At 41.1% G+C, this 17,930-nt stretch overlaps 1 protein-coding gene across 1 annotated transcript; it reads right to left on the reverse strand.

Annotated features, from left to right (window-relative positions):
- Window positions 1-46: 46 nt before the first annotated feature.
- On the reverse strand, window positions 47-17,875 carry alms1 (ALMS1 centrosome and basal body associated protein). The gene is made up of 18 exons (XM_059353573.1): window positions 17,114-17,875; window positions 15,867-16,047; window positions 15,371-15,491; window positions 13,362-15,261; window positions 12,952-13,111; window positions 11,524-12,693; window positions 11,037-11,152; window positions 9,558-10,632; window positions 8,861-8,983; window positions 7,598-7,753; window positions 5,533-6,497; window positions 5,071-5,188; window positions 3,764-3,979; window positions 2,151-2,398; window positions 1,436-1,601; window positions 1,188-1,245; window positions 330-429; window positions 47-148 (listed from the first exon to the last, which is right to left on the reverse strand). The coding sequence occupies exons 1-18, from the start codon at window positions 17,126-17,128 to the stop codon at window positions 104-106; spliced, it is 6,933 nt and encodes a 2,310-aa protein (XP_059209556.1). The 5' UTR covers window positions 17,129-17,875; the 3' UTR covers window positions 47-103.
- Between the last annotated feature and the right edge of the window lie 55 nt (window positions 17,876-17,930).

A 17,930-nucleotide genomic window follows, 5' to 3' on the forward strand; every position in this document is an offset into this window, starting at 1 on the left:
AAGTTAGGTAGTTTTGTTCTTAATGTTATAAAAAAAATTGTACAAATGTTTTTCACATCACTGATTTATCATACAGTAAAAAAAGTTTACAAGGTCTGTTTGATCACTGCCATGCTGTTCTTCTGCCCAGGACACGGTTAGTGATTCTCTGAAAGACAGAAAAAAGTTTGTGCATTTGTTTTTATTACTCAAAGTTTTTCTCTGGCTAATGAGAACAGCTCAAGAAATCAGCTCAAAATATTTTCACACTTCTGGTAAAAATATGTGATATAAAACCGACTCAAGTATATTTGTTTTGTAGATTTTGTGTGAGAGAGTTTGTGTTTTACCTTGTTGTAGAGTTGAGCGTTCAGCCGGTAAGATCGATACTCTGCTTTTCTTCTTTCCTCTTCTCTCCTCCGCTGCACCTCTGGAAGATTCTCATATATCCTGGAGAAAAGAGGGTGTTGAGACAAAAAGTTAGCAAAGCCAAACTTAACATTGTTACATAGTTTAGACCTTTTCTGCAAAACCTGTACCACTGATTAGTAAGAACTTTATATTGCAGTACTTATAATACCTAAACGTAGCTAAATGTTACCATAGTAAAAGTAATAAGATCTAATATTGTACATTATTTGCATTTAACCATTAATAACACTTATATCAATGTTAAATTGATTCCAGTATGTCCAAAAAAGCAGTTTTCACTCATTTCAGGGTTTTTTTCATGCATTGGGTTCAAATTGGAAAAATCTTAGAAAACCAGTTTAGCCAATTGCACTACACTGTCTAGTATGGTAGACAGACCCTAGGCTAGAGGTTTTAAACTTCATTTCAGTTGACCTTACAAGATAAAATGGACCAGGGACCCCCTCATGTATGTCAACTGGCCTATAGATTACACTTCTATAGATTACACTTCTATAGTCTTAGTTATGTGAAAGAAAGAGAAATGTATGAGAATCTGCAAATACATTAAATGAGAGTTGTAGATTTGTGAGATAAGAATGTCATATATGAACTAATATACATTTAAAAATGAAACAATGAAGCTTTTTAAACATTTTAAAATAATCAATCTGAAAACTTGTCAGGGACTCCCTCGCACATTGCCACAGACTGATTTAGGAATTACTATAGTATTGATACTTATTAATAAGAAGGATTAAATATTCTAACCATAAAACATAAAATGAAAGTCTTACTGTTTGGATCTCTGTATCATCTCCTTCCTGGGAACAGCCCTCCTGAGCAGAGCGGTGCCTAAACACAGGGATAAAAGAAAAGATAATTAGCCCAGTTTCTAAACATACAACATATAAACAGTTTTTTAAAAATATGTAGCTGTAAGACAGAACATTAATAACAGCTCAGTTAAAATAAAGACACCATGAGCTAAAGTATCCAGTGGATTTGATCCCACATTTCCCCCATGGTGTTTGTTGTTGAGTACCTGCAGGCTTCGGTAGCCTCCCTGCTCCTCCTGGCCGGATGAAGAGATCGTCTCTCTCTCTGCTGAAGTCGGCCTGCAGCTTCCTCTCCTCCGCCTGCAGAGCCATGCGCTGAACCCTGCGCCTGGACTGAGAGATGAACTCTGGACGATGCATCTCAAGAGCCTCCTGTAGGATGAATAAGGAACATTGATGTTTTTAATGTCACAAAAAGGGTATTTACTGTCGTCTTTGAAAATTGTCCACTAACATTTTTTATATTAAAAAGGGCCAGAAAAGTAATTTTCTCAATTACTTTAAACAATGTTATTAGCTACATGAACACACAATTTTCTGCCAAAATTACAACAGTTTTGATTCTTAACATGAGTTTTGGTGTATTCCCATCTTCTCTGTCTTTGACTGTTAAACAGATAGATGTTTTTACTTTGATTGTTCATGTAGTGTTTACATCTTTAATGCAATAAGGAAATATATTAACCCTAAGCCCCAATTTCAGTCAATTTCAATTTAATTGATTTAATTTTAAATTCAACTACTAAGTACTGATGACTAAAACATTCACAGGTCTTTTAAACAACACTTTGAGTCAAAAACATCCAGTGTCACACTTTTTAAATTTAAATAAACAGTTGTCCTATTAATTAATACGTTCATTAATAAATTAATTAATAAGTCCTATTAAGTGATGTTTTGTAAAGAAAAAGACAAACCAACCTGGAGAGAGATACGTGCCAGACCAGAAGACATTGTTTTGATTTTTGGATCAAACTCGGGTTCAGCATGATGTATGTTTCTGTCTTCCTGGACTTGTCTCTGTCTCAGCGGTTCTCTCCACGGATTCATCCTGCTGTACGGTTCAAACCAGGCGGTGCTTGGCCTCCACGTCGACTCCTCTTCCTCGGGCTCGTTCTCCTTCCTCGCCTCTGACCTCAGCTCGTCAGCAGAGATGAACCATGAAACACCTGGAAGGATAAAATTTAGAAGTTAGTATTACTCTGGTATAAAAGAGCATACTGTATATACACTACTGTGCAAAAGTCTTAGGCATGTGTGAAAAAATGCTTTCAAAAATATGTATGTTAATATTTTATTTTTAATCACTTAACAAAATCCAAAGTGAGTGAACTGAAGAAAAAATCTAAATCAGATCAATATTTGGTGCACACAGATATACCTTCCCCTGAGACCATCTGATCCTGGAAGCCTAGTTGCTGTGTTCGACTGTCTGAAGGATATCAACCGTTGGATGGCCCACAACTTCCTTCAACTCAATTACTCTAAAACTGAAATCATACTGTTCAGTCCTCCAAACACGATTAATCAATTCCAAAATCAGCTCGGTCCACTATCCGCCAACATAAAGCCCTTCGCCAGAAATCTGGGAGTCACATCTGACTCAAGCCTCACTTTTGAGCCACACATCAGAAAAGTTGTCCAGTCCTGTTTTTTCCATTTACGCTCCATCTCCAAAATCAAACTCATGTTGTTACCCTCTGACCTGGAAAAAGTAATTCATACTCTCATATTCTCCCATTTAGATTACTGCATCTCCATCCTCTCCGGCATCTCCCCAAAATCCTTTTCTCCCCTCCAACTGGTTCAGAACGCTGCAGCTCGGCTTCTTACCGCTTTTAACAGACGACATCACGTCACCCCGATTTAGTTTCTTTGCACTGGCTCCCTGTTCGTTTTAGGATTGATTTTAAGATTTTACTGATCACTTTTAAGGCTCTTTTAGGTCTGGCTCCTAGCTATTTAACAGAATTATTAACTCCATACGAGCCAACCCACGTCCTTAGATCCTCGGGTGCCGCCCTCCTGACCTGAAGTCAAAACTAATAACCAAAGGTTACCGGGCTTTCTCCACAAGAGCCGACTTTGGAACGGGCTGCCCAAGGAGATACTTTTATAGACTTGCTTTTATGTAATGCCGTCTATCTCACCACTCCTTTTTACTTCTTCACTTTTTTTTACTCCTTTTACTTTTTATTTTCTGTGTATCTGAGAATGTCTTGTGAGTGTTCCTCCTGTCTTATTGTTTTTCTTTCAATGTAAGGATTGTTTTTAGCCTTATGGCATCATTCTCGTTGTAATTCACTGCTCTCTGTCGAAGCACTTTGTAAACTGACGTTTTTAAAAGGTGCCATATAAATAAAGTTATTATTTTTATTGTTAATATTATTATCCTTTTTTTCTTCAAACCAGCAAAATTTTTAGACTATTTTTTTGTTTTTTCACATGCCTAAGATTTTTGCAGAGAACTGTATATATGTGAAAAATCTAAGAACACGTTAGAGCCCAGAGACTTCATTTGCAGCCTGACGTACCTTCGGGGTAGGTCTTGGACAGGCTTCTCTTGCTCTTTCTCAGTTTTTGTAGCCCCTGGCTTTTAGAGGAGCTCCTCTGCCCTCCTCTTCCTCTCTCTAAGCTGGACGAGGCAGATGATATCTGCCTGGAAGTTCTGGCTTCAGCAGGCGAAGGGAATGTGGTTCCAACATCTCTGGTGTGACGTCGAGTCCCATTTCTGACAATCTCCAGGTCACCTGAGGGAAAATAAAACAGTGTGAAAAATGTTACCAAACTGCAAATTCACCTTGTTTAATGTTTTTTGCACATTTGTTAACATGTTTTATTGGTTACAGATTAGCTGTTGAGCTAACCTCAGCACATTTACATTGATGTTGTTAAAATGTCACCTTGATTAATGTGATCTGCGTCCTATAAATAAATAAATAAATAAATAGTCTCATTCTTCCATCTCAGCAAGAGGGAGCTAGACACTTGTGAATAGCAAAAATCTGTAGCTTTTTGGCAAAAAAGAAAAACTGCTTATTAAAAAACAAAAATTAGTTGTTATAACTGATAACAAAAATATTCCCGTTAATGCTCAACGATGTTATGTGTTTGAAGTAAATGTAGAACACAAACAAACTTCAAACAGCAGACTCTTTAAATGGAAATTGATTTGATAGAGAGATGCATTATGGGGTTTTTGTAGCCTTAATTTTGTAAGGCTGATGAGTTTCTTCAAGCTGAATTATTGTGTGTCTTCTAGAGTTCATCGGCATTAAAAGTGTTTATGAAGCTCAGTTTAACATATGGGAGTTTCTGACAGCTTGTGTTTTAAAGTAAATTAAATTCTTGAAGAGTGAAAAGGAGTGTAAAATGGCTCCTGACTAAACTGGAGAACAGATAATCTGTCAAACTGCAGAGATTTACCAGTGTAACAGAACATCAAGAGTGGGAATGTATGTGATGAAAAACAAAACAAAAAACGTGTTGCCCCATAAACATGCTGGGACAAGCTACACAGATGTGGTGTTGGGTAAAATAAAGTTTCAGTTTTACAATAAGACTGTTAGTGTCTCTGGGATATTTTCTTTACAGGACTACAAGGTGGACAAGGTGTTTTGTATCTGCAAATACTCTTTTTCCAAATTCAGGTATTAGAAAGCTGTGGGCTCATTCTATATTCCAACATAATAACATGCAAGTTTTTCAAACAAAATTTGCTGTCTGTTGCTGACAAAGGAAAGACATCAGTGATTAATCAAGTAAACATCAACATCAAAGACCAAATGTAAGAAATACATAAAGGTCATGACTTCAGCAAACACTCTTGTGCTGCACTGACCTGCCTGGATGCCTCTGCTGACCAGTTTTACAGCCTTCTTAGCTACCAGACCCCTGGAGGGGCCGCGGTGTGACGTGAGGGTGTAAGTGCTGGTTGATGATGCAGAATCAGCAGTAACCTGAAGACAGATGAAATGACAACGAGCATTTAGAGCTGATCAATACATGGAATTATAGAAGTCACTACATTTGTGTTCCTGTGCTCTATATGTATTTTTTCATGAAAAAAAATGTTGATATGTTGCAGCAGGAAATCACAGGTTTATCTAATCTCAAGCCACTGAATAGATGGGTCAATGTATGACAAAGGGGCTTTGACATCTTTGAAGTTCTAACTATAAAGTTTCAAGCTTTCTCAAATCCACAAGCTTTGGAGAGAAAGAGCTGCTACTGCACTTTCTACATTAATATGACAGAAGCTTTACTTCAGAATGAGAGAGAATCAAGGTAATCATACACTTACTGTGGATTCATCAGTGCCGGTGGTCTCTGACAGGGTGATGACGTGAGGTGGCTCTTTGTTCCTTTGTCTCCTCTTTTCCCTCCCTTCTTTCTGCTTATTGATGGTGGAGTAGAGTTTACTGAGGCTGGAGCTCGTTTTCAGGTGTTGGACGCGGTCAGCACCAAAGGCTCGGACCAGCCGCGCTGTGTCAACTGTGGACATGGAGCCAGACATGGTGGACATGGTCTCAGACTCGTCTCTGTCAGCAGGACAGAGGTACTGACTCTCGGACGAGCCCTGAGAGACGCTGGACGTGAAGGAGTCCTCGTCTGCAGGTTGAGTGGTTTCCTTTATCTGCAGCCTCTGCGTCCAGGCCTGATGAGGGATGGGCGGTTCACCTTTAACCTTTCTACCTCCTCTTGCCTCACCACTTATGCTCCTCTTCACCTCACCAATATTATTTTTTCTTTCTTTCCCTGTAGCATCTTCTCCCCTCCTTCCTAGCCTCTCTTCTTGCAGTTCTGAACAGTTCGAACCTCCAGTGCTCTGAATAAGACGGGAGAGGCGTTCAAGCCGCTCCAACAGCGATGTCTCTCTGTCAGTAGTGGGTCGGTACTCCTCCAGGTTCCACTGATCACAGAACCTCTCCCACAGCTGATCCAGAGAGCTGCTGCTCTGCTGGGCAGTGGGGTGAGGGAGGTGAGAGTCGCTCCTGTCTCTCTCCACTCCTGCCTGAGGGACAGAGCTTCGATCAGTGTGATGGCTCGCCTTTTCATAGTCCAGGTCCACAAGAACTGGCTGAAATCTCACACGGTTTGGCTCTGGCTGATCATAACTGGGGAACTGCACCGGGCTTGTCCCCTGGTCTCTCTTGGAAGCTTCTCGATCCCTCGATAGAGGCACTCTGGTAAAGGCAACTGATACCTGAGAGGACGGCTTTGGAGTCACACTTGTTTGTGAGGGTCCATCTGCTGGTACAGAGGCACCTATGAAGAGTAACAAGTGGCAAGATTGAATTTGGATAATACAAATACATGTTTATATATATTTATTATTCATGGCATCGACAAAGATACAGAAAAACAAAGCAAAGCTGCGTAAACAAAAGTATCATTAGGCATTAAAAAAAGAACCCTAAGAACAAGCTGCTTTTTGGGTAGCTTATTTCCCAACATTGACGCTACAAAGAAAATGTGTATTTTTTTTAAAACAACAAGTTGAGAGCTGTGACCAGTATTTGCATGACAATCAAGAGCAAAGTAAATGGATAGGGTGAGCCATGAAATACGATCAGAAACTACTTTTTCCAATGGTTTGGACACTGCATGAATCCAGCATAAATGACCATGCCTTATCCCACAATGTTAATACAAGTTAACATTTATTTGGGTATCTGCCCTGTGATTCAGATCTGCGCCAAAATATAATGTACTCCTTCCTTGGCCCACGCTTCACCTTTCCACTGACTATCATGAAAGACGGGCCAGTTGTTTTTTCATAATCCTACTGTGCGTCAGTGTCTTGGGAGCTCACAAAACACATGCTGCAAGGTTCACATGAAGGAGTATCCATTCCTCCACATCTTTATCATCTATCAAGTATATACGCTTTACAAAAGCAATAAATGGTCCCCAAAGCTTTTCAAACATGTCCTGTTTTCCTTTAAACACATGTACATAACTATTTGCTATGTTTTCGTTCTTTTTCGTAAAACTTTGCCATGCAGAAATAAAAGATCTATTATTACTTTTTTCCACTTTTATTTAATCGTGGTATGTGGGTTAAAACCATGATCTTTAAAAAAATGTGATCCATTAGGAAAGCTTTTATAATCTTTTCTTACCTCTTCCCAAAATAAGTTTTATTTATCTGCAGTGTCAAACACACTTTAACAGTGTCCATCTCAACAATTAGTGTATGTGTTTGCAATGCTTCTTTTATATTAAGTTAATTTAGTGACATATAAACACATTAAGTTAATTACATTAAGTTAATATTTTGCAGTTTCTGGACAGATTCAGTTTTTTTTTCAAATGCGTATGATACTACTGAAAGAGTATGCAGACTATTTGTGTGTTCAGCTCACCTCTGTGTCCGGCCTCGTGCATTTTGAAGGTGGCTGTTTTCAGCCTCTTGCTGTAGATGCCCTCCGAGTGTCTGATGGTGACTCCACGGTCCAACCCAGCGTCTCGGTGACCGAGGACCTCGCTGCTGAAGCGTGGGGGCACAGCGTCGTCTGAGCCTGGTCACAATTTTAAAAAGAGGCTTGTTATCTCATGACAAGTACTCCTCAGAGAAGGTTACACCAAGACGGTCCTCCTTTCTGAGATGACAGATGAATAACACTGGTAAAAAAGTGATCAGAATCCTTAATTTTTAGTCAGGAATGAACACAAGATGTTGAAAGATACAGTCTGCAGTCCCACTCTCTCCCTCTGTCTCTCTGCCAGGGCCCGAGCTCTGTCTTTGTCTCACTCAGCCCCTAAACATGAATAATTAATGCACTGCCTGGTGTAGGTTACAATAGACCAGCTGCTGCCCATACAAGCTCAGGGGAAATGAGAGCAAAACCTCCTCATTCAACTGACAATTCAATCCTCTGAATGTGAAAAATTCCTTAATTTTACAAACTACATTTGAGTTTAGTCAATTGCAAAATGGAAAAGCTGTCCAGTTATTTTCCAAGACCAATTTGTCTCCAGTTATCTTCAGTGCATACATTTTTCATGTGCTTGTGGTACAGTGGTTTATGCTATTTCTTCGCAATTAGATCGCATTCATTTTTACACTATCTTACAATATTTGTTATCATTTTAAACATTTTTAACATAAACATACGTTTTTCATGAATTACAATCAGTGTTGAATGTGATCCAAGATGCTCAAAAAAAATATACCACTTACTCAAATGGTTGTTATCAGAAATTTGGGGCTATAAGGTACCTAAGTCATGTCAAGTGCTGTACTTTGGTATTATGACAGGAAATATATGTGTGAAAAGAAGACTGACATCTGCTCAAGGTTTTGTTAGTGCCTTGTAAGTAGGCCATTATGAAGAGATGGTACAAGGCAAAACCACCAACACAAGACCGATGGCTGAAAATTGTGAATGAAATATATGATATTTGACAAAAGGAGTGATGGTGATAGAAATAAGAAATGCTTAATTGTCTTTTACAAGATAAGTGGATTGACAACCAAATGAGTCACAAGAATAAAAAGGTTTTATGGAGAAAGGGAAAGCGAGAAATGTTACATTAATGGAGTCCATGTTTGAATGTTTCTGTAATTGAAAAAACTGTAAAAAAAAACAAAAAAATAAAAAAAAAAACATTTGGGGCTAATTTACCTGTGTGGGAGCTCTCCATGGTCGTGTCAGAAGGGTCGGTGGAGGAGACGTCAGCTTCTGTTTGAGGGACGTAGAAGAGCTCCTCGCTGCCACGGGGTTTATAAGGCAACAGAACTGGCACTGCTGTAAGGTAAGAATGAACATTCAATTCAACCAACATGTTTTGGTCCTGACACTTCCTCATCTCTTGAACCCTACCCACTGAATTGGAACAAACACCCCCCCTTCAAGAGATCGATTAAGGAGGTATTGTCTTTGCAAAAGGTCAAGAAAGTAAGACAAACACTGAGCGGGCCTTACAACAAGTTTAATAGTGTTTAAGTGTTGTCTCCATTTATTGCATATGTTAAGGACCTGACTTGTTGTGGATCTTTACTTTTTAGAATATCTATATTGCATGTATTTATTATTTCTTTTTTAATGATATTTATTTATTATCAGGTAATCTAATTTATTCCCTTACTTTTTTCTTCACTTTCCTAAATTTTATTCTTTGGTAATTTGCCTAAATTTCTTGTGCAATCTTGAAAAAAACAATATCAAAATAAGAAAGAACGTTATAAAAAATATATATATATTGCAAAATTATAAAACTACTATAAAACTATAAAAGTATCCTGTTACAGAACTAAAAATAGATTCTTTATCATATACTGTTATAATTACATTATATAAGTACATGTCTTAACAAGCCTACCTGGTGTTTCAGTGGTTATGGGTCTTGGTGACACAACAACTCTGTGACATGCTGTCAAGGACTGTGTGGATGTGGAGGTCATCCTTCCCTTAGGCACAGAGGTTATGAACAGGCTGGAGGTCTCCGGTCTTTCAGGCCCCCGCTGTCTTATTGGCTCTCTGGTGTCATACCACTCTGGTGGACTGGTCAACCCAACACCTTCGTCTGGACTGCTGGCAGCAGAAGAGGAGTGTCTGAGGGGGACAAATTCTTTCCGTGGCAGCCCCATAACAGCATCAGCATGACTGGGGTGGACAGAAGTGGCCAGACTCTGATCAGTGGCTTTGGGGGACAGAGTGAGATGGACATGTGAGACATGACCTGTCCTGGCTGGGGATTCAGGTGTGGATGAACCTGTGGCCTGTTTAGCTATGTGACCAACACCAGAAACGGAGCTGTCCTCGATGAATAATTCGTCGTCTCGCCTGAAAGACTGTGTGCTGTCCTCCTTCTCCATCCCATCCTCTCTACCTAAACCCTGTGAGGGAGGGGGAGGTTCTTCAGATTGGCCTCCTACGGCATCTTGTCTCTTCTGATTTCCCGAGGCTGACGGAGAAGTCAGGTCTTGGCTTGGTTCAAACATAGAGTCTGGCTCCCTTGTTGCCTCATCATCTTCATCTATGGTATGGGGAAGCTGCCTGGTAGTTTTAGGAAGTTTGACTGCTCCTGTGGAGAGTTCAGCCAGGTGGAGCAGCTCTGGCACCGGACTGACAGGAGGTGCAGGCGACGTGGAGGGAGAGGGGGAGGTGGAGCGCCTGCGGGTGGCGATGGTGATCGATGTGACGGCCTGAAGGTTTGTCCTAGGAATCGTTACCCCTTCTCTGGCAGCGATCTCACGTATCTGAGCCTCTAGATCTGTGCAAAGCTGCACATTGGAGTCAGAGAGATCTGTGCCGAGGACCTGCAGTGGCTGGGATGGCTGGTTGTTGGGAACACCAGAGGCAGTGAAGGTCTCTGCTTGCTGAGGCACATCCTGTCCCCTTTGTATTTTAAGACTGGACGCTGCACTGCTCTCTGTATCTGTGCTCCCCTGACTCTGAAAGAAGAAGCAAAAAGACAAGAGGTCTGTGTCATACTATGGGACATGGCAAGATCCTAGTTTGTTATGCTGTGAATTATTAATCCACCACAAACAACCAAAGTAAATCCTTTTGCAGTGCACTGGAAACATAACTATTATTATTATTTATTCACACACCATGCCTGCAACACACTGGTTACCTTAAGCATGAGACCTCTGCTGTCCAGAGAATGGAGGCAGACATCAAAATGACAAAAAAAATCTTTCCTTCATTATTTACATAATTTTTAACACAAATTAAAGGAAAATGTACAGTGCTTTATAAATGTAGTAAATAGCTTCAAATTAAAGTTTTACTATTATGACTGATTGCTATATGTGAAGTGTATTCATATAGACCATCTTCATCAGTGGTTTACCTGTAAAGGGTTTTTCAACAGCAGCTCTCTCTTTATCTCTTCAATCCGCTTTCTGTCTTCTTTGTCCAACTCCAGAGGCTCACACTGCTGTCCGGATAGTTTCAGTTTAATCCACTCTGCAACATGGAAACCTTGTCAGCCTTGTGCAGATAATAGTTTATTTGTTCAAGATGTTTATTTAACAGTATACCAGGACACAGCTGAGCTGGGAGATTTTATAACTCATGGAGGAAAAGGAGGACAGTGTTGTACGAAGCAATGCAGACGCCTGCACATGTGCTTGACAGAGTTGTGTGTGATGAATGAGTCAGTGTACCTATAGTACCTGTATTTTGGGGAAACATAACTTTTTGGAACCACCAAAGCAAAAAGATGGACCACAAGAAAGTAAATTATGCTGCAGGAGTTGTTTAAAAGGGAATTGGATTTAGATTTTTTTTTTATGTCATGATTAGGTTGTAAAATTTTAACATGTGAATCCTCTTACCTCTGGCTTTGTTCTCCTCATGGTCAGTGATGCTGGGTGTACTGGACACCATGGTGGATGGAGATTCACTCTGCAGTAACTTGGCCACTCTGACAGCCAGCGAGCTCTCACTGCTCCCATCACTGATCACTCCCTGGTCACTGTCCTCCAGGACTGGTGAGGAGGAGCTGCTCTGAGGAGGAGATACCAGTACAGTCCGTTTTTCCTCCTCTATGACATCTGCTGTGTCTGTAGGAGTTGAGGTGAGCTGTTGGGTACTTAAAACTGGTAATGGCTTGATGACTGGTTGCTGTGGAGGGACTGTACTGTCAGGGGGAGCAGCACTGCAGCCCTCAGGCTCTGCGCGCCGAGCTGATTGGGAGAGGATAAGGGGTGAGCCTGTACCTCTACTAACAGTGCTATATTGTGGCCTTCTGTATGCACCTGTTGTCGGTGCAGCAAAAAGAGCTTGTGTGGATGGATAATTAGGTTGCCCCGATGAAGTCAAACTCTCTCTTCCAATAGAGTTTTCTCTGCGTCTCTCTGAGGTCAGCATGGAGTCTGAGGAGGACCGGACCCACAACGAGGTGGATCGAGTTTTGGGATCATCAGTCGCAGAAGTGGAGGAGAATGAAGAGTCTTGAAGTCTGCTGGTTTTCTTTTTCAGGGAGAGGAAGATGTCATCATCAGAGAGAAGGCGAGGTGCTGAAGCTGAGGCTGAGGAAGCTACAGAAGACTCTGCAGTTACGACATTCCCCGCCTGAGAGAGAAGTTTACGGATCTCCAACAAGGCATTGGAGCTAACAATAGAATCTTCTGCGTTTTGCTCCAAACCACGGCTCGTTTGCAATGGTGACTCCAAATCTCTATCCCCACACCTAGGCTTGGTTGCTAAGGAGGAGTCAGAGCCAAACCTGTCTCCAGGCTGGATGGTATTCTGGCTGCTGGTTAAGCTGCTGTCCATGTGCTGTCGCTGGGTGGAAGGATAAGAGTCTTCATCAGGGAGGGAGGAGGGTGCCAGTCTGCGTTCAATCTGGATAGCTTCTGTATCGGAAGAAGGAGAAGCCGGCCTGGTTCGCTCTGGCACAGGTACACCTGGACCTAGACTGTCCAGGCTCAATGGTATGGATATACTGGAGTCCACTGAAAGAATGCTGCACCTGGAAAAATCTGCTTTATGGGGACTTCCACCTGAAAAATACAACATGAGAGCATTTTTGTACCTGTACCTGTATTACACTGTATACATATGTACACAGTGTACTACAGGAAATTACATTTAGCCTTTAGATACTCCCCTAGATCTTTGATTTTTAGCCCAACCTACCCAAGTGGTTTCAAGTGGATGGTTAAAACATAATATATGATGGTTTATATAGGTTATTATGAAAATTCTACTCTTCAAGTATCAGTTATATTTTCTCTTTAGAGTGTACGTTTTTCAGGTACCTTCAGAGGGTTGAGTGCTCTTCGTTGGGGTTCCAATAGATCCTTTAATTGTACAGAGATCAGTGGGAGAGAATTCAGGCTCTCTTATTGGCCCTCTGGGTGCGAATGGAGTTAAGATTGTTGAGGGAGACTGGTCAATACCCAGGTTATGCAGGTACAACTGCAAGAAAAGAAAAAATATATATATATATAAAAATCAGCAAAACAAATCTTATGGTGGGTTTTTTTTTCACCCAAATTGCCTACACTGTCCATACTGAAATAAATCAACTTCAAAATTGTTAACCTTCTACTGAATCTGAATCTGCATTTACAATCATACAAGTTTCCTGTTCTAAACCCATTTTAAATTTGATTTTGAGGAAATTCTATGCTTATGTAATCATAAATATGTTCATTTTTTTAATTACCGGAATTCGATCTTCAATGTTGAGTTCTCGCGGCCTGGGCAGAGGTGGTGGCGTTGACAGTTTTGAAGTCCAGTACGGGACGTAGTTATCAGCCTCAAGGCTGACAATAGAAGACGCCCCTATGGAATTTCCCAATTTAACTCCACTGTTGTAACTATCTTGGGAACTTGAGAGTGTCAAATCTCGATCAAGTGACACATCACTGAACTGACTGAGGCTCATGCGAGGTAGGGGTTGTACTGTGTCGCTTGGCTGATGCTGGACATCGTCTTGAGTCGGAGTATTCTCTCTTTCTGCGGGTATTTCTTTCTGCTGATTTTTCTGGGCCGACATAACAACAGTGCTTAGAGAGGAGTGGGACTGTGACCTGCCAATGGGTGAGGCAGAAGGTCTTGTGGCAGACCCAGTGTTATCTTGTTCATTTGGAGCACTGCCCACTGCCTCCCCTCTTCTTGGAGAAGATGAACCAGAGGGAGCCGTGGAAGAGATCTGTGTAACGTTCTGATTGGCAGCACTTGAAACAGCAGGTTTTTGTAAACTCCTCGCCTGCTGAGTCAGGATGCGATTCAGGGAGTCAGATACTGCATCGTAAGCTTTCTTTTTAGGAGAGGTGCCAGAAAATCCTTGAAGTGCCAAACTATCAAATAGTGAAGTCTTGCCTGAACTCTGATTTGCCCTCCAAGCGTCTACTTTCTGCATATAGTTGAGACTTGGGAGAGACTGGACTTTTGAAGAAGAAGCCTCCTCTTGGCTTGGATTTGTTGTGTTTTGGCAATGGACATCAGCCACAGAAACGGTTACCTGTGGAGAGATCCCTGTGTTTGACTGAGATGAGTTCTCTTTATTGGATTCTATGGCAGAAAGTTGCCCTACTTTCGCCTTGGCACTGGATCTGGGTGGGGCTTTAAAAACCCCTGGAGTGGACTGAGACTGTGGAAGGAAACCCAGGTAAGACCCATCAACCCCTGTTTGATTCCCTGAGGACCAGAGGTCTTGCTCTCTGTGAAGCCGTTCAACACCTGCTGAAAACGGTCCTGTCCGTAGCAAGTGACCCAAATTTGTTTTGGTTACACTTGGCTTTCCTTCAGACGTACCTGTGGGATATGGTGTGAGAGACTGACATGGTGGTGTAGGACTTTTCCGCTGTTGGTTTTTAGATTCAGCATCACTGCTGCTGCGCCTCTCTGCCTCAGACAGCAGCTCTCTGTGCAACACTTCGCTACTGTCATCAGGTTTAGTGCTGCGGGACCCCATGGTGATGTTACAGACCTCAAGCGATAATGTTGGTGACTGGCCAGGGGATACATCTCTGTCAGGTTGTTGCGTCTGCTGCGGGGAAAGAGAAGCTTCACCTGGGGGAAGTTCTCTTATAACCATGCTTTGGTCAATGCCTGGTTTACAAACTTTACTGCTTCTATACTCTTTGCCAAAAGATGCAGCAACTTTCACAGAGGTCTCAGAGGCAGAGGAAACAGCACTACTACTGCTGCTTGGCATGCCAATATCTTTCTGAAGAAGTGCGAGAAGATGCTGGGCAGGAATATCCTTACTTAGAAAGAATGTCTCATCTCCAGCATCCTCTTCTACTGACTTGTCTGGTGGGTCAGTTTGTGTCTCCGAGTCCCTCTCTCTGCTACCTTTATCATCTCTGGATGGTACTTCCCGTCTGTCAGTGGTGGCAGTCAGTTGGGAATTAACATTTTTTTCTTGTCTGCCTTCGTCTCCTGGTGACAAACTGTGCTGGGATAAAGAGCAGCAGCTGCTCACTCCTTCTTCAGACAGGATGGTTGCCTGAGCCAAAGGGTGCTGGGACAGTGAGCCAAGCTCAGAGGCCTGGTTGGTGTGATCCAGGGGTGGAAAATGAAACCTCTCTGAAGCCACGGAAATATCAGGGTACGCCCTTTCAAAAGTAAATAAACAAAATTAGAAACTTCTTAACATTCAAATTATGTGCTGTAGAAAACTATGTCTAAAGAAGTAATAATTTACTTTTAACTGGGTTTTTTTACCTTAAAGGGGCAAATTCATTGTCACTTTGTTGGAATAAAGAATATTCAGTGAAGTTGTGTTCCACTCCAGGGTTTACAGGCAACAGGGAAAGAGCTGGGGACAGGTTACTGTCCTGAAACTCTGAAGATACAGAAAATGTTGAATGTTATTCACAGGCATCATAAACAGGTTTACAACTTAAAACTTAAGTAAAGATCCTAGAAACTTTACGTATGCAAACCATCCCTGCTTTTAACTTTCCATCATTATGACATCCAATGTGATAATTATTCAACTACACAAATTGATATATGAAGACAAATATCATAAAATCACAAGGTGAAAATAAGGGTAATAAAGTATAAAGTGAAATAAAGGAATGTACTGTGCATATATTGAGTCAAATCCACAGATTTCCAATAACACGTTTTGTTTTGAATCACCATATCTTAACTATGTAACATTATGACAAAAAAGAACAAGAGAAAAAATTATTGTTGTATTTAATGTACGTACCTGGCTGAAAAGAACGCTCTAATAACTGTTGAAGCTCCCAGCCATCTGTTCCCAGTCTGTGCTGCCTCTGGTCCTGACTGGCATATCTATGATTTTGAGCTGCCAGTTGGTTTATAGATGTTTGTCCAGCAGACTGACTTACATCTTCAGCTGCTGGCAACTGGGGAGCTGCTGCCACCCTCTGTGAAACAAATCACCAAACAGATGAATTCATGGTTTCTTTCCTCTTTTGCCATTCAACACAGCTGAGTAACCTATTGTGTACACTGAACAGTTTCTCTGGAGGCTGCAAACATCTGCTGGTAAAGACTAGGGTTGGTAGATGAGAAGACTATGCTACATATAAACTAATCCATCCTGGAAAATGTCTCACACCATTTTTCAAACTTAATTTAATTTACTTCTTTGCTTTTGTGATTAACGTGACACGGCTACTGTAACAACTACAGTTAACAGTCCAAATTGGGATTAATAAACTGAAATGGCCAAATGTAAACATGAATGTAGTTGCATTGCAGATACACGTAGTTAAACATTTAATTACATGTAGTTTACTATTCACCAGCACTGATTAGATTTATTTTGTAACTTATGTCCGTAGTGCAATCGCTTTTGGTATAGAAATGCATTAATCACAACCCAAATGATTTACATTATGATTCGGCGAACTTAAGTTTGAATTTACAGCTGGTGCAACAGGATGTTGATCTGTTAGCATTAAAACTCTGCTTAAGGCCAGTTAATTTAATATAATCCGCCTTTATAGCGATGGTTACAGTTGCCAATCAGTTACTTTCCCGTGAATAATTTCACTATCTTGTCTTACATATCGCTTAGTTAACTGTATTTAACATGCATAACAAAAAGTCGGCTAACTAACATTAGCGTTAGGCGCAACAGGTTGTTAGCGAAGATTTCCCTGTTTGTAACGTTAAGCTAGTGCTACATACAAATTGGTAACTTGCAACTGAGTAGCAGTATATTCCACCTTGTTACCCTCATTACTAACAACGTGAACGCAATATTTGGTCCGACATTGACGTTTAAAAGGAGTGACGTAAAGGGTTAACCGTCTGCAAGTCAGCCGTTAGCAAAGCGGTTAGCTGTTAGCAAGCTTTTCGCAACGGTCAGCGTTGGGGAAACGTTTCTCAGACTTATCCGTGCGTAAGCGAACCAAGTGATGTACTAAAACGCTGCATAAAATAGTTTTCTCACCAAAAAAAAGGAAGTAAAGCTTTATAAATTACCTCTGACGGCTCCATGTTGTTGTTGTCTAACCGCCACTGTTAGCGCGCTTCCTCCTGTAACCAAGCAGCGTTGCTAGGAAATGTAAATGTCCCGCACGATTCTCGCGAGATCTCGTATCGCGAGAATTCAGCTGCTGTGTAAGGTAGGTCAGTTGCCCCACATCCAACTAACAGGTTATTCCACTTTTTAGAAAGTTAGACAAGACAGGGTTTATTATTTGAGTGTATTTTGTGCTTAAGCATGGAATATGACACACAAAGCAGTCACCTGCTTTACTAAACCAACACCTATTTTATGCAGTGGCCAATCACATAACCAGCTAAAAGAAGCCTACAGGAAGAATAACCTTGTTTGGCATTGTAGCATTCTACTGTTTATTGCACAACTATGAAGATGGAAGCTTGTTCTGGTCAGTTCACCTACAGATCTAACAGGTCTGGATGCGACACATTCAACATGGCCCTCCATTTCATCCTCCAGCACCTGCACTTCTTATGAACTTATGTCCAAATCCTGTTTGTGGACTTCAGCTCTGTCTTCAATTCTATCATCCTGGCTCTGTTGCAGGACAAGCTCTCTCAGATGCATGTGCCTGACTTCATCTGCAGATGCAGGTGATGAAGTTCCTCCAGAGAGAGCAACAGCCTGTGTGTTGTGTCTTTTTGTTTCTGTGTCCTTGCTTCTACAACACAAAACCTAGGCAGCACATTATCACTCATCCACTCCATGTCACTGTACATATTGCTTTGTTGGATTTATGGTTAGTAAATGACTGTATTTGTTAGACCCACACAATACATGTCTTGGACAAATATT

Source organism: Centropristis striata, chromosome 16, assembly GCF_030273125.1.
Source record: "Centropristis striata isolate RG_2023a ecotype Rhode Island chromosome 16, C.striata_1.0, whole genome shotgun sequence".
NCBI classification, from domain to species: Eukaryota; Metazoa; Chordata; class Actinopteri; order Perciformes; family Serranidae; genus Centropristis; species Centropristis striata.